Source organism: Leptosomus discolor, chromosome 2, assembly GCF_034619465.1.
Source record: "Leptosomus discolor isolate bLepDis1 chromosome 2, bLepDis1.hap2, whole genome shotgun sequence".
NCBI lineage: Eukaryota > Metazoa > Chordata > Aves > Leptosomiformes > Leptosomidae > Leptosomus > Leptosomus discolor.
In genome coordinates this window covers 25237589-25262749 of record NC_141392.1, presented here as the reverse complement: position 1 = coordinate 25262749, position 25161 = coordinate 25237589, and the positions used below count along the sequence as shown (strand labels likewise).

The 25161-nt window shown below is 42.0% G+C and overlaps 1 protein-coding gene across 4 annotated transcripts in view; it reads left to right on the top strand.

The window, feature by feature from the left end:
- Window positions 1-23943, top strand: part of RTN4 (reticulon 4) — a 57153-nt gene extending 33210 nt beyond the window's left edge. For 2 of the 4 annotated variants that reach the window (XM_086482274.1, XM_086482275.1), the window contains 6 exons: window positions 11242-11449; window positions 14237-14375; window positions 20246-20315; window positions 20986-21032; window positions 22354-22412; window positions 22843-23943. In XM_086482274.1, coding sequence (XP_086338400.1) covers window positions 11242-11449; window positions 14237-14375; window positions 20246-20315; window positions 20986-21032; window positions 22354-22412; window positions 22843-22885 — 566 coding nt within the window. In that variant the 3' untranslated portion in view covers window positions 22886-23943. Of the gene's footprint in view, window positions 1-3343; window positions 3531-7579; window positions 7612-11241; window positions 11450-14236; window positions 14376-20245; window positions 20316-20985; window positions 21033-22353; window positions 22413-22842 lie in introns of those variants that run through there. The other 2 variants (XM_009955775.2, XM_009955776.2) reach the window with 2 other exon arrangements.
- The last annotated feature ends 1218 nt before the right edge of the window (window positions 23944-25161 follow it).

Sequence of the window (25161 nt, the reverse complement as noted above, 5' to 3'; positions counted from 1 at the left end):
ATTATCGAATTACACAAAGTATATTGTAGAACATCCCCCCCAAATCTAAATCTCTGACTGTGACAGCAAGTTGCGTACCAGAACATAATCACATTGGCAGTTTAAATCTCTTGGTACATTAGTGTTGAGCATTACAACAGTATTTGAAACGGCATTGAGATCTTTACTCTGAAGGCAGCGGTTTCACAGGACACTGTTGCATGGTGGTTTTGAACATCAGGCTCTGTAGACATTCATGTTTGATTAAATCTCATGGGTTTGCAGATCTCATTTTTCATATATGCTACAGGGCACTCTGTAATTGGATGACAGAAATGCAGGTAATTGCTAATATCTTACATTTCTTGGATTTTATTGAGGGGGGAAATTCAAAGGTGAGGTCCCAGTGGGAAATGAGCTTTGAGGGTGGCTGAGTGGTACTAATGATGAAGCTTTTCTTTTTACTCTTGGATTGTGGGGTAGAAATGAAATAGTTCCTGCGATTCTGTAACATCAAACCAGGTCACTGCAGTTATGCAAAGCTTAAAAGGAGGTAGAAATAGTGCCTTATGCCATCATGGTACCTATTTGATTAATTTCTGTTAGTTCCCATATTTGTAGTTAGTTAAACAGAGCCATTCAGCAGATGGGAAGTGTTTGGTTTGGTTTGTTATTTTTCACTGCTTGGAAAAACACTTTGGAATGCCTCTGGAGTTTCTTTCAGGAGCAGATTATTTGTAAAATATCATTGAGATCAACATAAAACCTTGATTTAATTTCATCTGATTGTATTCTTAGATTCTTTGAATGTTCAGGTCTTGTTTTATGCTACCAGGTAAATAGCGATAAATAGAGACTTCTGTTCCAGGGTGGAGAATTTGCAGAGTAGGAGGAATGCGGGGAAAAAACCCCCAACCAACCTTCTATGAAATTTGTCTGAAGGAAAGACTTGCTATATTTCATTAGAGCTCTCATGCCACCCCTGTCAAGACTTGTATAGCTAAGGCCACCAACAGAGCAAGGCCTTTGGGAAGTTACTTGCGGAGTGGCAGAATTATGGAGAAAATGTAGCGTTTGTGGTAAGTTATCAACTTCCCCAGAAGCAGAGATAGACGTCCAGCACTGAGTAAGGCTTTGGGCGAGAGTAGAATTAGGTAGTCTTCCAAAATGCCCTCCTGTGGGAAGTCAGGAACACTCTTCACTGTGAAAATGCTGTTGTAAGGCCATCTGCTCAGGGTGATTTAATGTCTGTGTAGTGAGTGAAGTACTCGCCCTGCAAGTGTGCAGCCTCTTTGAACGTCGGTGCGTTCAGTAGAAGAATGTGTTTAGAATTGATTGTGTCTGTTTTAGTTGTCTGGGTGACTTGATAATACCATCTTGTAAGTAGCCTGTTGGTTGGATAGTTTTTGTTTAAATGTTGGGGTAGAAACAGGGATGCCATTTCTCTAATGGAACAAGAAAACTTATACGCAAGTTTGCTGGCAGTGCCGATGCTCAGTGGAATAGGGTTACGTGGGTGTATCTTGCCTGAAAGAAGAGCTGTGGGTACAGAGGGGTACAGACTTCATTTTAGGTATCACTTGCCTGGAGTGGTAAGGGTGAACATTGAGTATGCAAAGAGTAAACAGGAGGATCTTGAGGGCAGGGAGAAGCTCCTGTGGAAGGAGTTATGGCTCGTTGGAGGTGGGAGCATAGGGACTGGTGACGCAGCTGCTCCCACGGCTCGGCTGCCTGTTTGTCCATCATCTGGCTGCTGCAAATGTGCTGTGGCTGCATGTGTGGCTACAACAAATTGTCTGTTCAGGAGTGCGTTGCATAAATGTACTATTTTAAGTATGTAATATAAAGAATACGAAGAAGAAATGAAGAGGCTTTCATTTGGTATCTTTAGAAATTTGATAATTAGTGGAACGACCCTTCTGAAAGCATCAAGTTTTTGACAGTGACCATGCAGTCATCCAGACAAACGTGGGGGGAGAATCACAGCTCTCGGGGGTTTCTAGTTCACCGTAAGAATTTCAGCTCAAAGAAGCAGATTTTCAGATGCATTTTGTACTTTCCAGGTTTTCTTGCGCTATGATGTTTGAATATATACTCCTATTTCCCTCCTATAGTATGCGTTCTGCTTTCCCTGTTGAAATTCCTGTCAAAGGAGGCCTTACATATATGTAACAATTGAAGGGCTTTCAGGTAACTTTGTGGTGATGTTTCTCTATGTAAAATGGTTTGTTCTAAAGAAAAGTAAAACTTGTCTGTTTAAGGACTGAGTCAGGATCTCCATCCCAGTTGGTCTACAGTACTTTTGTGGAAATGTGTGAATGCCCTTTTCTAGTCCTTTAGAAGGTGGTGAATCAAATTTTTAAGAGGCTTTGGAGCAGTGCTGGGGAGTATTTAGCATTTTATTGTGAGTCTCAGATCTTAAAAAGAGACTCCGAACTAGAAGACTAGTCCTGTTTTCTTTTCAGCAGGGATGGAAAACAGAATGATGACATAGCTGTCACAGCTGCTCTTCTCTTTCAGATTTTGAGCTTGTCTCACATCTGTACAATATTTTCTTTACGTTATTTTCTGTATGTTAGTAGTGTAAACTTGCAGGTTCTTGTTTTTATTTAAATGAAGGGAATATTTAATTGACGGATCTGTAGCTGACAGCATAGGATGCTGATGTAAAATAAAAAGGGAAGGTGTTTGGAATTAGGATATTAGGAAGTAGCAATTCGGTAGAGGGCTAGATTCTTCTCAAGCCTCTGTTAAGATGAGTAAGTAACGGCTGAGCAGTTCATAAGGACTAAAGATACCAGCAGAAAGACGGTCCGTGTTCTCCATGAGCCTCTTGCTTTTGTTACAGGCACAGAATGTGTCCTGTTTTCTGTCAAGCCTTTTTTTAAAGGGCGAGGTGTGCTACAAAGATGTCTCTGTTCATCTTCTGGACAGTCAGACAGTTACTTGAAGAAATGAAGGGAAGACACGTATCTGGGAGGTTTGCAAATGTGTTTTAACCCTTGTTTGAGAAGCAACGTGTTTAACGCTGGCCTGGCGACTCCTTCCAGCCCCACGCCGCTGTGGAAAGCTGCTGAGGGCAGTTGGGCTTTTGTCAGCCTGTGCCGCGCCTTGCTGCGCTGCCCTCGGGTGCCCTGCCCCGCCGTGCCGTGCGCTGGCGCCGCTCCGCAGGGAGAAGCGGGCTCCCCGGTGCCGGCGGTCCCGTGCCCCGCCTGGCGCCCTGCCGGCCCCGGTGGCCAGCCGCAGGCAGCAAATGGCGGCGCGGCGCGGCGGGGCCGGCGTTCCGGTCGGTGGCGGGGCAGCCGCCGCCTGGTTGCAGCTCGCACTGCGTCAGCCGTGCTCCACACCCCGCGCCGTCAGCTGACCGGCCTCCTGCAGCACCAGTGCAGTGCAGACTGCAGGCGCTGCGGGGGAGCCCATGTTTCCCATCCTGGGCTGCAGGTTTCTTCTCTTGCAGCTGTCCTCCTGGTATGCATAATTGATAATCACAGCTGGAGGGCAGAGCGTCTGTGGAGAGATGGACAGTCAGCCGAGCGGTTGGAAGGATAAGGGTATTTGTTCTTTCACCTTTTTTCTCCTTTTTTTTTTAAAAAAAAAAGCTAAAGATGCTGTGGGTTGTTTTTAGCAAATGGTGTTTGTAGCATGTATTTGATGGTGAAATGTATCTGAAGATGTAAGATCTATTTGTACCGTAAGTGAAGTGGTAAAAGGTGGAGGTTAAACTGGATAAATATGAGCGATGCAGAAGAATAAATTATTTATGTCAGTGAAATAGCTTGTGTGGCACTGCAGATCTTTTTCAGTCTTACAGAGCATATTAAAGAACAGCTTGTTTTGGTATGCACTGCACAAATACCAGTATAGTCCAAATTCAGTTGATGTTCCTTTAAAATTCCTAGATTAATAATCTAACGATACTAAGCATTAACTCAAAAAAATGTAGTGTCTGCAGTTTATGTAGTTTAACAATCTTGTGAGGAGAAATCGCATGCAGCCTACAGCAGGGTGGTGTGTCTTTTTTTTTTTTCCTTCTGTTTGGCACAGCATGTTTGGATTCTACCCTTAATCACGTTTGCTTTGGATTTTTCATAATTCTGTTGGATTCTAGGTAGAACCGTGTCTGATTTTTTCAGAATTTACAGCCATCATATCAAATTGTTTTATGTAAATAAGTAGCTAACCTTAAATTAGGGTGGTTCTGACCTTTGTTCCTGTAACCACCAATGGGAGATCACCAGTGTAAATCTCTGTGGATCATTAGTGCTCAGTGTGTAAGAGTTTAAGCCTTACTTGAATACGTAATCATCAAACTTTTATCAACAAGACAAGCTTTAAAAAAATTTTAATCATCTCTGGATACTTCAATATCTTCTTAAAGGGCCCTGTCGTGCTTGGTGATTGTACTTGTAAAGTTTTCCTTTTTTTTTTTGTAACTGTTGTGCAATATCTGTGATTTTTCCACTTGGACAAAATGGCCAGCTGTCTAGAATCTGTAGAATATCAGAACCTAAATATGTGGCAAAAAAGCCCTGCAGGGGACGGAGCTTTGCCCCTGCAAAATAAGTTCGTAGTAGTTCTAATCTTTAATGGAAGGGCTGCAAAATACTAGGAAAAAATATTCTGCAGTGTTTAGTAGTACGTTCTTGATATGTAAGTGGTTTAAATGTTCAGCACTCTATATGTCAGGCCTGAAATTCTTGGGGTTGGAAAAAAAGAAAACAAGAAAAAGAGGGAAAGAAAAAGGGGTGAGATCAGGAGGTTTTTGTAAGAATTGAAAGGCAAGTTACCTTTGGGTATTCAGGCCCAATTTTCAGGTTTTCCTTTATAACCCAAGTCGGTGGTGGTCTGTCCCTCGCAGTCACTGAAAGCAGCCATTTCTGAGCCTAGAGTTTGAGGCCTTGGGGATAATGGCGTCTGTCTTGGTTTAGAAGTAATGGCTTGCCCATCAGGAGCCACACCTGTGTGGCACACTGGGGGAATAGGCTAACCAGTGCAAGCTGTGCTGTTACAGCTGCGTGGAGGCCAGTGATGTGGGGTTCTTTGCAAAATGCAGACGTGACTAGCGTGTAATGGAACTGTCATCAAATGAACAAGCAAACCTGAACCTGTCGTACGCGCATATTTTGTGCTGGTATAACTGCTTCAAGCAGTGTTTTAAATTCTTCTCCCCACCCCCCACCCCCCCCCCCCCCTTTTGTTTTTACATAGTGGTATCCCTTTAGGTGGAGGAAGCTGGTTTCGTGCCTGTTTCTCCCTCCAGGGAAGTCCCTGCTGCCTTGAGGTTTAATTATAATTTAACTTGTAGAGATAAAGTCTAAAAGAAAATGGAAGCAGAGTAAGAAGGTGGTTTTCTGGGGAAGCAGAAGAGTCTGGTTCCTCTCCTTTTGCAACTGATCTTGAAGCCTGGGTTAGTGTGGTTTCTGATAGCATTTGTTTATAATGAGATGAAGATGCCTTGTTTCATGTGATCTTCCTTCATTAGGTCAGGCTCCAGTGGCATAGAAAATGACGGTTAGAGTTCAGGGACTGATTACACACTGTTCATCTCGCCCCAAAATAAATATAGAAGCAAATATTGCAACATGCTTCTTTCCATGCTAAAAAATAGCCTTAAAAAAAAAAAATCAAATCTAAAACCAGAGAAGAGCCAAAAGTATGGTTCATAGTTAGACCTCCCAGCTAAAGCACTACTTTATAATTAATAGGATCCTAAACATCATTTTGGTATCTGTGTTTCTTGTGCTACAGCCATAGTAGTTACCCAGCATAGTGAACATAGTACAATCTGTGGTATTGATCATCTAGATAGGCAGGATGAAACAGGTTTACCCTGGGGATCGCACGACTTCTATATTTAGCACTTCTAAAGACAGGCTCCCATGGAGTGATTGGTACTAAAATGTAACATTTATTTACTTAATTTTCAATTGTTTCAATGAATTGTCGGGTTTTAATGAGTGAATCATGCTAATGGTAGGATGAACACCACAGCTATACTCCCAGGCTGTCCCCAGATAATTGTTTTTTTATTAATGTGCTGAAAATCAATCTGAATTCTGGTTCAGATTAATTAAATGGTGGAAAAGGTTGCATAGGCTTGTGCGGCTGTTGAGCTTTTTAAATTTTTTATTGTGAGTAATTGGGGCTTTGGAATGAATGATTTTCCCAGTTCATACATCGTGCACACATGCACCAGTATATGATTCAGTAGAAATGAAATAAAAATACTGCTTTGGCTCGTTAATAATTGTTAGATAGTATTTGCATTGGGGGGGATGACGACTTAGTTTTCATTGTAGCATGTACTTTGTGAAATCTGTGTCACTTTTTCTTGCTAGGGATTGTGGGGCAGATGTGCCAGGTTTGAAATGTGTGTGATGCAGACTTGTTTTCTGGCCTTTGGGATCCAGTTAGATGAGCTTGTCAGTCCCAGTGGATGTGCTGCTCCTTTGTAATGATTGTCCTTAGGACAGGGAGAGCTCTGTTGGTTAAGTCAGCTCCACGTGCTTGGCCCCACGTGCCGTTGTGCTACATCTACCCCGTTTCACCAGTGTGAGATTGTTTTGTTGTTACTGGCTTACAGCAAGGCAGTTAAGGACCAAACTGGCTTCCAACACCTCTGATCAGGGTAAAAGGAGGCTTGAATTTTGTGGCCCAGTCTGTAACTGCTTCGGATGCTAACTGTGATTTTTAAATGGTTGTTCTGGTGACAGAAATCTTGAAAATTTCGAACTCCAGCCTACGAATGGTGTTTGTGCTTGGCAGACGTTGACCACTTGATGAGTTGGTGGCTTTTCTGTGGGGTTGGTACATCTCCAGCTGAGGCTGCAGGCTTGACCAGGCTTTGAAAGTGAAACTGCAGGGTCAGATCTTGCCTGCTCAATACTCTGCATAAAAGATCAGTGGAAGCCCTGAAGATCACTGTCAGGTGTAAGTGTGAGATTTAGTTAGCATAACTGGAAAATGCCTCTCTAAACAGAAATGAACAGCCATTTGCCTGTTTGTGGTCATGTACTGTTTTTTGCCGGTCTAGGGTTAATTTTCTTTGTGGCAGCTTGTATGGTGCTATGGTGACAGTTGTCACGGTGCACTTCAGATGCATTTGAAAGCTGCCCCTTCTCAACACTTCTGTTACATTTCTGTGTTAGTACAAGGCTGGCTGTTCTTAAATTGACCCAGAAAAGGCTCTCACTTGTGCTTCTGCACTATTTTTACTATTATCTGAAGAATATACAGAATTTCTGCTTACCTTTCAGATTACAGAAAGGCTCTAGTGTAATGGCCGTGGTCCATACAATGTTTGTAAATCGTACACTGTTTGCCTTTTTTTAACCTTCCTTCTCCCTTTACACAAACAGCCTTTCTTTGGCGCTGAGACCCTTTTTGTGTTCGTGGCTCAATGCTGGATAGAGAGCAGTTGTTCATTGTGAAGGCGACTCTCGCTCCGCAGCTGCGTTCCAAGGACTTAGGGCAGGGGCAGCCATTGGCGGGGCGGCCAGGTTTCGGCTGGCGAGGCGGCTGCGTATATCTGCCGACCTCCCCGTGCCCTCGCAGGAAGTGAAAAGGCGCTGGGTAGTCAGCTGGGCAAGGGCTGGGTGCAGGCAGGCACACTCAAGATGGATGCCAAAATGGGTTAGTCCCTTTTTCTTGGTTTTCTTTGGTAGATGTGAGTTAAACTGGCTTGTAGATCTCGAGGCTTTTAATTTCTCTTTCTAAAAAAAGAGAGGGTTACGTGGTTCAGGTTTCTTTTAAAAGAGGATTATCAGGTTAAATAATTAGACCACTTGTTTTTTTGCCATGAAAAAATAATATGAATTGTTCAGTTTTAAATTAAACGTCTGTGAAAGAAAGAAAATACTTCCAAAAAAAATTTAAAAAATTACAGTGATAAACCTATCACGGCACTTGCTTTAAAAGCAAAATGTAATTGGATGAGTTCTGCATGTAAGGCACGGATGCTAGCAGTACTATTTTTAGATGTGCCAAGTGACAGTTCATGCTTACCAAATGTAGGCAGCTGTGCTTACTTGCTTTAGAATAGGCCTGGAATACTTGCATTAAATGCATGAGATTATAGTTCATATTGTGTAAAACAAAGCTTAAAACCATTTCTGTGAGGAAAGGTACTGCGTGGCAGGGCTGCTCCTGAGAATTGGGGGGCAGTGTGTGTGTGTGTGTTTGTTTTTCTGTTTTGTTTATTTTTTTAATCTGCTGTGAGTATCTTGTGTATAAGTTAAAGCCAGGAAGCTGCTTCTAGTAGTGCTTTTAATATTTTCTTTTACTTTTAGAAAGAAATGCAAATACCTGTTTCTGATCAATTGGAGAACATAAATCAATTTAATCAAGTACTCACTTGCTCTGAAAATTACAAATCAGTTTTTCAGTGACTTCTAACACTGAATTTCCCTCTGAGGAATTTACAATGAAACCAGATACGCGTGTCGTGAACCTGAGGCTGGCTGGGTAGTTCTCCAATTGGAGGGGAGACAGAGTGAGGAAAAATGCTTCGTGTGCAGCTTAACTCTGGTCTGGGAGGTCCTAGCTTGGGGATTTTTCTTACTGATTGCTGAGAACAAAAGACTTGAAGATGGGTCACTAGGGGCCATTTGGCATTTGTGGTATGGTTTAATTCCAGCAATTTACCTTTGTTTCTCCTATTTTAGAAACTGTCATACAGATGAATTACTGTCTTTACATTCGGTGTAACTGGGCTCAGGTATAATGTGTTAACTGCTTGTAATAATGGATTTCCTCTGAAACAGTAAGAGCCCACTGTCAGTGGAGAGGCTTTAGAACTGTGTTACAGAGGAGGGAGACTCTCATGTACAGAACTAATGCTGTCTGCAAACGGAGAGGAGTAGGGCTCATACTTGGTGTGTCACATGATATGGGAGCAGCACCTAAATTGGAATGTATGGATGCTCAAATTGCAGCATTTAAAAATAAATATAGTTTCAGTATTTGAAGCAAATACTCAGAAAGAAATGAGCTTTTTCACAGATTTCTTGCATGATTTAGGAGCACAGAATTCACCAACTTGTTTTTGGCAAGTCTGGTCTTGAAAATCTTACCCAGGCGTTTGGGATACTTGCAGCTAAGTTTAGGTTTACAGTTTACAGCAATTTTTAGGTTAAGCTCACAATTTCGTGCCTAAGCTCCTTTTACATGCTACACTTGCTTAACCTAAGGTGTACAGAGACATTAATAGATGCTTTTGTAATTAGAAGCAAAGCAAAAGAAAATGTTCAATTTGGAGATTATAGCCCATACAAAAGGAATTCTATGAAGACTTGATTTTATTTGTTTGTTTGATTTTTACGACTATTAAAGAAAAGTTGCCTGTCTTAGAGCTTCATTTGTTTGACAGGGAAAATAGAAGTGCAGCTTTGTAACATGAAGAGACCCAGTGGAGTAACAGGTCAGCAGGGTGCACAGATAGGTTGGGCTGCAATTTGACAAGGACTTTAGATTGGTGCTGTTCTGGGAGCAGGAGTGTCACCTCCTTCAGTTGGCTGCTCTATCTCTCACCCCATATGTTTGTGGAGTCACATGGTGAACCACAAGCAGAGTTTGATCTGGCTGGCTGCTTAGTTTTTATTTTATTTTTTTGGTGCAGTAGTTGTCAGCAGCATACAGAAATCCAGGCTGGGTCTGTGTGGGGCCATGCAGAAGAATTGAGTGGTGATGGAGGGGTGAGGCTGTTTATTTCCACAGCAGTTTTGGGTTGTGATAAATTTAAGACATTCATGACCCGTAACCTGTTTCTGTCTGTAGAACTTCAGGGAATTTCTTCTGAAATGTGAATTAAATATTTGAGTACAATATTTTGCCTATGAAAATGACAGCTTTAAGTTCCTGACCAGGGTTCTCGTCTTTCCAGCGTCTGATGCTTGGTATGGTTTTGCTACAGAAATAACTGGGAAAAGACTTCAGCTTCCGAAACATTGAGGAATTGCACCACAGCCCCAGTGGCATTTTCATGTTGTACCTACAAAGGGGTTATGCAGACTTTGCCCTACAGAGGCTACTAAATATTGAATGTTGGTGCATTACCACATATTCATCCTGTAAGAAATAATAGTCAAATTTTATTTTTTGATCTTCTACAGTCATTCTGAGTAAGAATCTAATCTGAATTGTGATGTGGAGTTTTACAATTAAATTCAGTGATGTTTAGGAAGAGATAGGATTGCTAGGCTTGCGATGTAGTAGTAGTAATTTTTCTATAATTTATCTTGAGTTCTGTATCTAATACATTATTGCTGTTAACAAGAAGTTTTGATGCAGAAGAGGAATTTGTTCTTGTGAGAATCTAATCAGGTGTGGAAGTAGAAATCATGAAGACTAAGTTTTATTGTGTGTCTCACCATGAAGTATAAAACCAGACTAGCTGCCCCTGCCCAGTTCGGTACTCAGCAATGGAGAATGACGTTTGCCAGGTTTTGTGAGTTCAGTAAGGTAATCAACAGCCCCTCAAACCAGACAAATCTGCAGGGGATGTGTTAAGCCATTACCTATAACTTGTGCAAGGGTGTAGTTTATTCTAAACAGTGATGCTAAAAATGGCATAATATTGTGTTGTCTCATGAGGGTCACTGAAGGAAAAAATAAACCTGATTTATAAATGAAGTATTTTGCATTGGAGCACTGCAGGTACAGCCTGGATTGAAATTTCGGTGAGGTTCTTCCCTCCTGATGGCTCAGTCTGTCACCTATAATCAACATTATAAACTCCGATGGGAACATCCTCAGTCAAGAGGAAACAAAATGAACCGTTAATGAGTCTTGAGCAGTGCCTTTGCCTCTACCAGACTGGGAAAGATAATGGTTTCGAGATCTGTTAGTGTCTTGTCATTTGTTGGGATTGCAGATTGGAATCAATCTCTTCAATGAGCGACCTCCACAAAACCCACAAAAATAAAATGAAGTGAAGCACGACCTGCTGTGGTTCTGGTGCCGAACACAGCACAGTAGTTAAGAGATTAATTCTGACATTGCTTAAGGGCAGAATTGTTCTTACATTTTAGCAATTACATTTGAGGTAATCCTAACAACAATAATCCAAATAATCTGAAGTCCAATGCAGAATGAGTGCTGAAATAAGCTATTTCTAGTTGTAATTTCAGCTCAGGTTTGACAGTGAGATTGCAAGTTCCCCCCTTGATGACTCTCAGGAGTCAAGTGAATCATGTTTTACTGTTTTCATATGGATGCGAAAGGTATCTTGTTCTAATTTTTTACCTTTTTTTTTTTTAATTTTAGTTGTTGACCTCCTTTACTGGCGAGACATTAAGAAGACAGGAGTGGTGTTTGGTGCCAGCTTGTTCCTGCTGCTTTCATTAACAGTGTTCAGCATCGTGAGCGTGACAGCTTACATTGCCTTGGCCCTGCTTTCTGTGACGATCAGCTTTAGGATATACAAGGGAGTTATCCAGGCAATCCAAAAGTCTGATGAAGGCCACCCGTTTAGGTGAGATTTTTCTTTTGATTAAGAAAAAATGTCTTGTTTTGGAGAACAGCAGCATTGGTGCTCTTAGAAGCAGTAGATGATATATACTGTAATATGTTGCATAATAATGTAAATAGTCTCTGTGCTGAAAAATCAGTTACCCAGCCTATGACTACTCTTCCTTCAGTTTTCCCGGTAGGCGTACACAGCGGTAAAGACAGTGAACTGAGTGCTTGGTACAAGGGATTTCCCTGGGAATGCTAGAGTATCTTGAGTTACATTTTAAAGAAGTAGATACTTCAGTCTACTGGAGTAATTTGTGAATTTTGGAATGGTATAGTCTTCAGAATGGGAACTAGTGACAGATGGTGTACAAAATTTAAAGAATACCAGGAGATGCACACCACTCAATGCAATATATTTGGCAAAAATCAGAATAAATGTAGCAGGGGATGCTTTTATCTTTTTGGAAGGTTTTTTTTTTAAGAATACTCATTAAATTTGTGTTTTGGTATATAGCATTATAGCTGTGTTCCCCACATGCAAGGCTGCCTTGTCATCAGCAGAATCCAGGTTCATTGTAGCCTGCCCGGATCGGAAATCCAGAAACTTGGACTCTGAATTCTAAGGCTTGAGGAGTTGAATCACAGGATTAATTTAGGTCCTCAAAAGAGGACCTCCGAGCTCTTTGCTGTAAGTGATGAGCTAAGTCCTTGGGGCATAGCATGTGCACACTTCCCTGCAGTGTGGGAATACAGTATCCATGGTATTCATCCTTCTCTGTGTGGAGTACAGTGGTGCCCATTATTGCAAAGCTGCATCTTAAGAGAAATAAAAACTTATTTAATGTGCTAGAATAACTACTAGGAGTGCGTGATTCCTATTTCCATACCAGTGCTGTCCCACACTGCTCTGACTTGCTTCTCTCCTTTTATTAATGAATGGAGTGGTTCAGTCCCAACTTTTCCTTGAACCTTTCAGAAGCTCCTGCTTGCCTTCCTATTTACAGCTCTATTACTAATTTTGTGGTGTTTCTAGTTATTCTCATTCTCTTCCTCTTATCTTCAGTAAGGCAAAGTAAAATGTTTTCTTGGGTTTACCTCCATTCTTCCCTGACTATGTGTAGTGGTTCATTTACCCAGTGGAAGCCAATCTGTGCCTAAAACAGCTGTGGGACAAAACTCTGGGGGAAAAAAAGGAGTATTTGCTTTCAAACTTAGATCTGATACAAAAAAAAAACCATCTGAACAATTGGCATCAACCTTCTGTGTAGCAGTATGAAATACAACCTTAGGGGCGGGTTGGTTGGTTTGTTTTTAACCATCAAGGCCTTGTATGGCCTCCCTTACCTTCGTGAGGCTGAATGATTCCCACCTGAAATCCTATTTGCTGCATCTACCCTGTAGCACTCTTCAGTATCCAAACACAATTTCCAAGTTTACCAGTTAAGTTTTTCCTTAGCAAGAAGAAGCAAAACTTTGTTCTACCTGTGTTCTTTCTGCAGTTTATTTCTAAAAATAGTGATACTCATAAGAAGCTTCCAGACATTGTTGTGCAGCACACCTGGTTGCTTACTTTGTATAGCTTCTACTACAACAAGGATGTTTTTTCCTGCATTTTGTTTGACAGTGGAGAGCACATCCATGAGATCAATTTAATTTTTGATTTGGGTACTGAATGTCTTGCTGATGAGTTGAGAAGGGTGTGCAGATTCAAGCCAAGCATGGATAGCAGAAGGAAGCCTTGACATGGCTGCCCTCTGTAGTTACCATTTCAAGTATTGTAATTTGTTTTGGACTTGCCACAAGGCCATGTTTAGCTTTGCCTTAAATTACATATGTAGGAGCCTCCAATGTGCACTTTTTGTATTTAAAAAAAAATCAAACAAAACCAACCCAAAGCGGAATCCCCCCCCTAAATGAAAGTGAAGGTTTAACAACTGTAGTAACTGTCAAATGGGTGCCCTGTTACAGATGTGCTGCATTGCTCCTTCTACCTCCAACATGCAAATTAGATAAGTAAATTATTCTTTATTTTAAGATTCTAAATTGCCATAGTCACTGCAAATACAGATAAAAGTCATGGTGTAGTGGAGAGAACGCTTAACCAGGTAGGAGCTTGTATCTTTCTGTTAAAAGAACTGCTGTCACTAACTAAGAAATTTTTTTAGCAAATGATGGAAAACTTGCTTATTTTACCATGTCTTAGCCTGTTAGAGCTTGATGGTAACTTCAGAAGTGCCTTCCAGAGGTGTGAATGGATACGTGGCTCTTGTGGGATTTTTTGGTGTTTTGAGTCTGGTAGAAAACTAGGCTGCCTAAAACCGTAGCAAAACATGAGCATGACACCCCACCACACCCCCAGGCTGCCTGTCTCTAAATACTGGGTCATGGCACGTGTGGAGAGGCAGGAGGAGACCTCATAGACCAAGCAGCGTATGGGTCAGGTGTACTGGCCACGGGTTTGGCTGCTCACCAGCCCTGTCAGTTCACACGCAGGTGTTAGCCAGCGCAGCTCTTTGCCTAGCCCAGCTAAGACTTAGTAAATGCACTGGAACAGCACAGCGGTAAGAAAGAAACATTTTTTTTTTCTCTTTTCTTCTAAGAGGTTGTGGGTTTTTTTAAGGTTCGCTTTTGCCTTTTAAGAATAACTTTGGTTAGTTTTGTTCTGTCCTTTTAGCATTCCTCGTAAGGTGAGGTTTATCTCTTTGTAACATGAGAAGAATGTATGTTGATACTCTGTCTATAACATGTTGACGGTATTCGGCAGCACTTACAGTAAAGTTTCATAAGCTCTTCTTTCTTGCAGGGCTTACTTGGAGTCTGATGTAGCTGTGTCTGAAGAGCTTATTCAGAAATACAGTAATGTTGTGCTTGGTCACATTAATGGCACAGTCAAAGAGCTGAGACGTCTCTTCCTAGTCGATGACTTAGTTGATTCTCTGAAGGTAAGTTTGCTTCAGCTGTAGCTACAGCAGCCTTGTGTAAATAGATGCCTTACTGACCTGGTCAACACTGGTACTTGCAAACATGAATGAACAATAGCAGCTTTGACTCTTGTGTAAGTAAATAATGAGTTTCAGTTTGCTTGTTGGAAGTTATAAGCCTTTTCGTTTTTCGAGACGTGTAGCTTTGTTAGGCACACTGAGCTGAAGTGCTCCATGCAGTAATAGAGTGGATAACTTGATCTGCGCCTTATTTTGACAATATGATAAAAATGAATGGAAAGCTGAAAGAAGCTCTGGCTGCATGCATTTCAGCTGTTACACCTCCTTGCTGGTGCTTAACAGCGGAAATCTTTTAAGAAAACAAGACACTGCTCCAGTGTGGGCGTTCAGAAGGTGTCACTAACGTCTGTCTGTCCCTCTTAAAAGTCTCTGGTTTGGGCTAGGCTACCACACTCTGGTTTGGTTTCCTTTTTTTCTGTTTGTCTCTGTCCGGAGACAAGCAAGTGGTTAGTGTACAGTTACTTGCCTTAAACAGTGGGAGTTCTTGTGTCCACTTTTTGCTGGAAGAGTGGGGACTGAGTGATGCCCTCGTTTTACTGGGAAGGTGGACACTTGTTTCAGACCCTGGATTTGGGTGTGAATAGCTGCTACTTTTAGTGATGTGAGTTACTGAAATGGCTTTTGCAAGTTACTTACTCTGCCTGAAGTGCAGTACTGCTAACAGGTGTCGTGAATGTGTCCAAGTAGTATTTAATGGGATTTATTGAAGGTGGCAGAGCAAAACTGACAGTGAAGAATAAAAAAAAAAAAAAAAAAATTGACTGAAAAGCTTTCAGTTTTGTTCTGTGAGAATTGTATTCTCTCCTTTCAAGCTAATCGCCTTTCTTTGTTTTTTTAGAGTTGTTTCCTTTACTGAGTACAACATGTTGTCCATTTCTTTTTCAGCTTTCTTAATCTTCTTGAAATAGAGGTGCATTTATCCTCCAGTAAATCCCTTACTTAGTGCTTTGTAAAGTCCTTTGAGTTGTGGGCTTGGGGGATGGAGTTTCTAGTGAAACTTGGAAAAAAATAGGGAGGCTGTAAAAAGTCTTTGTTGTATTTGTGGAATAGAAATGGGAGGCAGATTTCAGGATCTTACCCAGAGTTCCTAGTTCCAGTTTCTCATTATGGTCCGACTTAAACATAAGAGTTTGTGCCAGAAAAGTTGCACCTGATGCTGTGCAGGTCTCCTGCAGCTTAGAATAATTTTCCTGTGGAGATAGGAAGGATCATAGGGCTGTTACCTGCTGCTCGTGATAAAGATTCATTTTCTCAAAGGGAACGAGGAGATGGGATATTAGCCCAGGGTTTTGTGCAATCGTCCTGCTCCTGAAGGGTTGTGCAGTAAAAGTGTTTTTTTGAGGTGGCTGTGCCTTCTTGTTTTCTGGACATGGTTGATACTGTTGCAATCATTTTATGGCAGAGTGGCTTAAATAAGGCTGTTATTGTCCGTGCTTTGCCAGGGTTTCCACATGGGGGTTGCATTTTGATGGCTAAGTCCTCTCGCCACTGCCCATCCGTCTGGTCTGTATGAAGCTGTGTCTGACCTTCATGCTTAAGTGACTGAGTACTTGGGATTCGTCTCTGCAGAATCTCAAGGCCACAGTCTTGACCAAAAGGATTACTGTTACTTGGCCTGAATTGCATTTTGATAAGTTAAACTTGGTGTGCGAGGAAGGAAAGGAACATACTCTTTTTTTATGGTGTTTTTAAGGGCATTGAGTTTCAGTGTTCAAAGAAAAGTTATTTTGCTTAAGCCATGTCGGGATCTGATTAAACAAGATCATAGAAAAACTTGCAGTCACAAGGTCACTTGTGTTTCTTTAATAATTAAGCCCTTTGTGATACGTTCCTTCGTCTGAGTTACAAGAATTTCTACACCATTTGTTTAGAGGTCACAATCCCTTGCAGTAAAGGAAAAGGAAGTAGTGAACAGCCAACTGCTGTTTCAGTTAACACCTTTGAAAATTGGGCCTTTCAGAGGAATTATGTTAGAAGTAGAATTAATTCCAGTCGGAATGTCTTCAAGGCACTCTGATCACTTTTAAAATACTATCGTATATAGGAAAGACATGTGTATTCAGCCGAACTAATTAATTTCCCCTCTCTTCTTCTGATGTTTAAGGCATTTTTTGTAGGTTAATTAGTCTAATTTATGGTAGTTGGGAGCAACCCTTCTGTGAAACCAGTGAATGTCAGACCGGTTCAGAAGCACAAGTCATTGATTTTGAAGAGTTTGTGCTTGAGGAGAACATTAAGATGCAGGGATCTGATGTAATATAATGGCCCTCGTTTAAAAAAAAATAAAAATATCTTGGCTTGTGTAGTTTAAACATCTTCATTATGGGAAACAGCATGTGTGTGTATAATTAAAGTTAGAGAGCTTTAATGTAGGAAATGCCCGCAGGTCAGTTTATTGTGTGAAATAGTTCTGGCTGTAAAACCTGTCTTGTTAAGATTTTTTTTTTCTTTTTTATTAAACAATGCTTCAGTCATGGAGGTCTTAAAATGGACTCCAAATATTTATGCAGCACAAGGAGAAGTTCCTCCTGGCTCTTGAGGAGCAGTTCCAGAGGAGCCCTTGCCAGAGAGCCCCAGGAGAAACTGCACTTTGTCCTGATACACAGCAGGCAGTGCTTCCCCCCAGCTGCACCATGGTAGCCGTGCTGGCACCGGGGCACAGATGCTTTCACTTTGTCATTGCTCAACTGATGTTCTGAGAAACACAGCTCTTTGCTGAATCTGAACTATTTTATGGTAAAGAAACAGATACATGGACATTTGCTGTTAAATTGCAGTATGCTTTGGGTACTGGGGAGTCATTAGTTGTTGGGATGAGGTAGGCAGAAACTCGCTTCCGTCCATCAGGTACGCGGGGTTTTTACTGGTTTATGTGTCATAGTAATGTTCAGGCTGAGATTGGGCCCTGTGCTTTCCTTCTGTCCCGAGTGTGTGGGAGGGGCAGTATTTTCTTTGTAGGTCAATCCTGGGTTGCCTTCTGCTTTTTTTTTTTTTCATCTTGGAGCTTTAAGTGTGTAGATGTGTTTCTTAGATTTGTAAGCTTCTCTGGGTGTCTCATTTCTAAGGGGGGGGGAAATAAAAAGACCAATACAAAATGGAGACCAGTACATAAATGTGGGATTGAGATCAGCTCCACATAATCCCGGGAGTGTTGTTTTAGCTGTCCAGAGGCGTGTGAAGAGAGAAGGAGTTGCGGGAGGGGGGTTCTGAGGTAGCCCCAGCTTTCAAAGTGCTGTCTCTTACTGATGTGGCAGAGAGAGGGCGTGGTCTGGCTGGGCTCAGTGGTTCCCTCTCCCACCCAGTATGAACAGGTGAAGTGGGTTAAAAACTGCACACGCAACACAGTTTGTCTTTGGACCTCTGCTGCTCTGGACAGACTTTCAGAGAAGCAAAGCCTGTGTCAGTCAAACGTTAACTCCTGGATTTTGATCTTTCTTGGGCCATAAATTCAGTGCTCACTAAATAGGGCTGGGTAGTTCTGGTAATTGTTGGACTTTGGGATTGATTTGTAACTGTTACCCCTCTGCTTACATAAACACCCATGTTCGGACTTGGTCGTAGTCTTCAGCAATATGACTAAATGTTCACCTGACCAGGGTGGTGCTTAGCTTCAGTAATTGTGCTCATGCAGAGGAGACCTTGGGTAGCTGTCAAGATACTTTGCTGTGTGTGCTTGAAACTGGCATATTTAGGGTACTGAATGCACAGCCTGCAAGAGAATCGTTCTGAATGATCGCAAACTCGGGGTCTTTTTGCTGTAGGAAAAGTTGTTGACTTTCCTCTCTTTGCTGGGGAGGAGGACATGCTGCATGTGCAGACCTGCTCTGAAACGAAAACATTTGCTCCCTTAATGTCTGTGCAAAGAGACTGGCAGCCAGCTCTCACCCTGGCACTGGGGAGAGCAGAACTGGGCCAAGGTTTGAATGAATCATGAGGGAGTTTAGAGAAATCTGCTTTATTTTTCTTGATAAACCTGCCAAAAATTCTTCAGTGGGAATGCGGTTGGTGGTTACATTGCAGCCTTGTGTGAGGGTTAATGCTGCGCCTCTGGTGCTGCTTGCGTCACATTTAGGAGGAACTGACAGATAAAGAACTGCATAATTTTCAGTTAATCCCATTGAATTTCAAATGGAATCAGCTTTGAATGAAACTGTTGAAGTAAACTTCGTTTCAATACAGGGGCCGTGCAGTTAAACTTGAATTGATTGTCGTGCCCTTCTCTTGTTGGCTGTTGATTTTGTTTGGTGTGGATATTTTGCGTGTTACAATAAGCTAAAAATGGATGTTTGGGTACATAACTTCTGAGTAACTTGGCTGCAGGCTAGATCGTTACCCGCATCCACAATCCTTTGACATGCATTTTTTCTTTCCAGTGCTTTGTAGCTTGCTTTTCCTTGTGTGTATCTCCTGCTTATCGAAGTGCTTCACCTTCGGTTGTTAGTTGTGCGCGGATCTTCTCTCCCTGATACCAGCAGCAGCCTCCCCGCTGTGTCTGTCCTGTGTCTGTCTGGCTGTTTGGTGTTTTGCAGTGTCTCGCACAGAAAATAACCAGGCTTGCTTAATTGATGAGAAAGCTGGGGCTCTTGTCTGTGTGCTCTGCACAATGCAAAGTGTAAGTCAGTGCTTAGCAAGAAGCAGGCACTGGTAAGTCCAGTGTGTCAGACATCCAGATCCTGGCTTCTGCTTGGTTCCTTATGGGCTGTGCAACTCTAGAAGAAACTGGCTGATTTTCCTTGGGGGAGGAATCCTGCACAGAAATAGAGCTGGCAGCCTTCGGCCCCCTCGCACCCCAGCATAGGTCAGAGGTGTGCTTGGGACACTCTCCACCTGGCAGAAAGCTGAGGGGCTCAAACTTCTGCAGATCTTTGTGTAAAGCTAGTGGAGCAGAGCGGAGCGTGTACGCGATGGGATCTGTACCAGTGCAGGCAGCAGGGTGGCGCTGCGGGGGGTGGGGGGAGGAACAGGGTCTGGATAAGAGCTAGGGACTGGGATACAAAGCCAGAAATTATGGCAGCATGAGGGTTTAGGTGTCTGTTCACAGAAGGAACGTCTTCGCTTCTGAATTTGTCTCTGCCTTAGAGCCAGCTTCCATTTTATGGCACTGCAGACTTCCCTCTTTCCTGAATTTTTTAGTATCCAAGGTTCCTATGTTTTTATAAGGGAAAAAAGTCAATTAAGCCAACCTTACTATGCTACTGTCCAGACACATTTTTCCCATGATGTGACAGAAGCCTCTGACTAGTCTAGTCAGTGGTTCATCGAGACCTTTGCTGGGCCGATGTGTGACTGTTTGTGATAGTTTGGGGCCGCTGTTTGCGCCGCAGCCCCGGAGTGGGCGCGCTTGTATGTTGGCTGCTGGGCTGCCACACAAACAAGCGACCTGCTTGCCTTCTGGCTCTGTCACCGAGTGCTGTGTCATGCACCAGCCCTTTAACCTCTCACTTGCCTGCCTTGTTCCCTCTCTTTGAAGGGCAGGAGGTAGGATCTGTGTTTGTCTGTCGTTACACAAGGCGGAAGTGCTGTGCAAGCTCAGCAGGCATTGAGCAGCCACCAAGTACTAACAGGTTTTGGTCACTGCTGCCTTGGGCTGAATTCAGCCCGATGACCTAGACGCAAGAGGCTGCGTATCCTGTTACTGAACTCTTCAGCAGTCTTGTCGCTCATCTATAATTACATGAGAAGTACAAGGGTAAAGTGGAGTTTGGGGCTTTTTAGTTCCATACGTGTGTTTAGGAGTTCTCTCACTGCTCTGACTAGTGTGTTCTCGTCAGACAGACCATGGGCTGATACACTGTTTTTTTCCCTTTTAGTTCGCAGTGTTGATGTGGGTGTTCACTTATGTTGGTGCCTTGTTTAATGGTCTGACATTACTGATCCTGGGTAAGTGTTTTAAATTGTGTTGAATACTTGGCATACACAATAACCCTGGAAAAGCACTGAAGTCTGCCCGATACTGTGAGGCTATTCCTGTGTTCGTCAGAGTGTAGCAGGCTGTTACAGTTGCGTGGCCTTTTTCTAGGACGTTGATAGTGCCGCAGAACAGATCATTTTGAATTGCATTCTTGAATTCCTTGAGATTGCTGATTTTCCAGACATTGTGTCATTTAAAAGCCTGTTCTATTGTGCTTGTCCCTGTCAGGTTTAGCCTCACTGGAATTTCATTGCTTTGTGACTTTGGGGGAGGTACAGAATTGGCTCTGGCCATGTCCCACTGCAGATAGTTTTGTTTCTTGTATCTCAGAGCAGGCTGCCTTCAGGTGTCAGAAACTGACAGCGGAAGCCTCAGCGTCCTTTGTGAGCAATTTGCATAACCCACAGCAAAAAAGTGGACTGTGGCCAGACTTACTGTACTGTTAATGAGACCTGGAGAACAGCCCACCTTCTCCTTCACAGGGATTATTTAAATTACTGGACAACAGTTTTTTGTATGTGGCTTTTCTTTTTCTTGTACCTTTTTGAAAGAAGTGTCAAGGTGTGGAGGCTAGTCTTTATTTTACTTGAACACTATCCCTTTTGTCCATATTTACACCTTTGATGTGCTCTTCTTCAGCTTTGATTTCGCTCTTCAGTGTTCCTGTTATTTATGAGAGACATCAGGTGAGTGTTTAATTATGTTTTAAAATATATATTACAATTTTTATAATATTATACTTAAAATATGTATTATGTAATTTAAGTCATTAAGTGCTTCATGAAATTAGCTCTGTTAAAGCAAAACCACAAGCAAAATAAAACCAAAATTAATTTCAATCTTCCAAAAATCTTTAAAGCCTTTAAAAGACAAGCCTTTAACGAAGAGTCAGTGCTAGGGATGAGAAAATCAAGGGACTCTCATTTGGGAGTCCAGGCTGCATGTGCTTTTCCCCCCTCCTTTTTGGTGGAGTTGTCTTCCCCAGCAAACCATTGTGAAAAAGGCCCGATTAACCTGGAGGCTGCTTCTCTGCTGAGCCAGATTTGGTCAGGACTAAAGTGCAGTAGGCACGGTGTGTTAATCCTGACGTAAGTAAGTTCTATTAAAACAATTTCTGAAGAAACCTTTTTGGAGTTGATATTCAGGATTTGTGTCCTGTAGCCCTGGCAAAACCAGAAGGTGGGAGATGGCTTGGCAACAAAATTACGTTGTCCTGAACTTCTCTCCTGTGGAGAAGCTAATGTAAAAGAAAGGGTTAAGAAGGAGACAAAATAAAACACTGATTAAATTATAGCCGAGCTTGAGCAGGGTCTGTCTTCAGTGGGTCATAGCACCGGAGGGGGGAAGCCAGCCTCGGGCTTAGCAGTTCCTTCTCCTCTTTCAAAACCAACGCTGCTCATGGAGGCCAGCCTGGGACTTGGGAAGGGAGGAAGAAAGGCACGGAGCAGATGGCGGAGCCTCCTCCGAGCTCCTCGGGGAGAACAAAGTACGCTGCAGTGAAAGGAAAGCCTGCAGCCTCCAGGAAAGATGATGGTCCATTTGTGTGGCTTAACCCGGGCTCCTCAATCCTCTTGACGAGCTCAAGGCTGCTCTCCGAAGGCGTAAGCTGTTTAGCAGGCCCAGCCCACCTAAGCAGCTTTCCTTCTCCACGGTGCCCAGAGGAGCCAACTGTCCCTCACTGAGGGCCCTGTTGTGCACCCTCGTGTTGGGGTGGCCACGCCAGTGACTGGTTTGATGGAACACACAGAAGTCAGGGGTGGATTTATCTGGGTACTTGCCTGCTCGTCCCTGCCATTGCGTGTGTTCCCAGAGCCAAACACGGGCACGTGGCATGGCTGAAGCCGCAGGAGCTCTGGTGTCAAACCAGGACATAAACATGGTTGAGCCCCTTCTGTCTGTCAGGGTCTTTGTGTAACGCACGCCTTGGTGCAGTAGGACTCTGCCTGCCAGGTAGCAAAGGACCTGTTTGTAGGACCTGGTCTGCAACATTTGTCATTTCCATTTCAGGCCCAAATTGACCATTATTTGGGACTTGTGAACAAGAATGTCAAGGACGCGATGGCTAAGTGAGTTGGGTTTTTGTTTTTGGTTGGTTGGTTTGCTTCTGTTTACAAACAGTGTTTACAGTTGGTGGTGTGTGTGCTATGCCTGTGTATAACAAACAAATCGCTTACATGCACTGGGCCTGGGAGGAGAAAGTCCTTTGTTTAAGTTTGGAATGGTTATAAAATCAGCTCCTTTCTTGCTGATGCTGTTAAGTTAATCCTACATGAGTTCTAATAGGCATCTGTGTATTTGAAACCTGAGGCCCTCAGCCATTCCAAGGGAAGGCTGACTGAAAAAAATTGAGCAGTTTCATTGGTTTCCTGCTGCATTAGTTTTGTGATGCTGTAATAATTATCTTCACATGTTGCTGTTCTTAAGATGATGTTTACACCTCCTTTTTTTGTTTGTTACTCAAATGCTGTTCTTTTTCCTCTCCTGTTCCTCCTGTAGGATCCAAGCAAAGATCCCCGGGTTGAAGCGCAAAACTGAGTAAAAAGCCTGAAGCAACGTATCAATAGGAAGTTCATCTTTAAAGGGGGAAAAAATACTCATTTGGATTTAATGGAGAGGGTCAGGGAATAGCAAAACCCTTGACATTGCAGTGCAATTTCACAGATCTTTATTTTTTAGCAACGCAGTGTTTGAGGAAAAAATAACTGTTTTGACTGCCATGTGTTTCATCATCTTAAGTATTGTACGCTGCTATGTATGGATCTAAAACTAATCATCTTTATCCTGTGTGCAGCACTGGCTAATACAAAAGATTTGAGAAAGCTGTACATTTTGCTTCATCAGCGGTAGTCCCTGCTGCGTTCCAGAAGAGGTAGTGCAGGTGGAGCGGAGGGTAACACTTCCCCGTTTGTGCACTGTGTATGGTCTGTGTAGATGGATGCAGATTTTCTAAAATGAGATGTTTTAGAAGAATATACCATTTTAGCAAGTTTTGAAAAATCTTGCCTTTTTGGTATGAGTATAGCTGTATTGTGATTTTATTGTTTTATCAATTGCCAATATATATATATATGTGTTTCACAAAGCTTAGATCTTTCAGCTGCTCCACAGTGCTTCATACTTCAGAGACCTGACTGATGTCTGGACTAGCTCCCTAGCACACAAGCTTGAAAAACTAAGATGTCTCTGTAAACACTAGCATCTGTTTAAAAAAAAAAAAAAGAGAAATGAACAAAGGAACATCCACATATATTAAAAGAAAATTACAGCATACACTTTGCACAACAGTACAGTAGTTGATTTTGAGCAAATAATTCTACAGTCTCTCAAACTCTGATAATCTGTGGACCGAATATCTAATGCTGCAAATGTTGTTTGGAAACTTAAAACCTTGTTATGCAAGAAATGTTAAGTGAAAATTTATACAGTTGCAGTTTAAGCTGTATTGAACTAAGTCTGTGGAATGCATTGTGAAATGTAAAAAAAAAAAAAAAAAAACCACAAAAACAAAAAACCAACAAAAAAACCCCAACCCAACAAAAAGCAAAAAAAAACCCCCACAAACCCCAAGTATCAATAAAGCTTATAGACATAAAATAATATCGGTATTTTGCTTTCTTGAGGCAAGTTTAATATATTTGTGTTTATTTTAAGTTCATCGTGATTAAATATCCATTGTACATGGTGGTGGAAATAGTTGTCAGACGTATAGCGATGTGAGTAGATGGATTTTTCATGATACCTTTTCTTTTCGTATGTGCAGTGTGAAGCAGTTTGTTCAGTCCCAGGTACAGACGTGATGTCCCAGGTTCTTGTAGCGCAGACGCTTGCCTGCAGCGAGGAGGCCTTCCTCTGTGCTGGACGCCTGTGGCCCCGTCGGTACCACTGCTGGTGCAGTGACGGGGGGACGGTGTCAGATACCACTTCGTGTTGAGTTGGTTATTGAAAATGGTGGAAGATGAAATTTTAGATTCTGCTAAATGGAGTTTCTTGGTTTCTTTTACTTTTGAAACCATGTACGATGCCATACTCCAGTTGGAAGGACGTTGTAAAAAGCAAGTCCCCATAATCTTTTCAGACCAACTTGTTGAATCTGATTTAAGAGCAGGACATTGAAAGCTTGTATCCAAATTTATTTGAGATACAGATTTTAAATTAATGGCATCTTGACCATTGAAAAATAAATTCATGCACTAATATTTTAGTTTACAGTATAGTACAGCATTACTTTGGAACATTTTATACGTGAAGCCAAACCATATGAACATATAAATTTTAAGTGTTTTCCTGACAGACACTATTGCTTTAAGATATTTTTCACATCAGTGTTGATTAGTTCATTCTGCCACAAACTGGTTTTATTTGGGATACAATCAGTGTGAAAGGAAGGCAAACATCATTACAACATAGGCAAAGAAGGTGCTCACTGACATCACCACCTAACACGATTACATTATTTGACCAAGAAGGTTTCCTTAAAAAAAAAAAAAAAAAAAAAGACTGCATAGGGACTCCTACTGTGTATCTGACAAACTGATCTTCTGTATAGTAATATAAGGCATTAATAAATTCAACTTTAAAAAAAAGGTGATTCTTTGAGGTTGCTGAAGCACTTTTGTGTATTACTGTACATCAATCCACTCCTCTAACTGGATATCCATTGCATCCAAGAGCTGCTGTTTTATGCAGCTTCCACAGTTCAAAATTACGTTGTCCTGAACTGGGACTAAAGCACTACTCAACATTTCTTTTCAAAAAGTCATGTAAGTCTAAGTGTTTTATTTTGGCCTTCATTTCTTTTGATTAACAAAGAGGCTT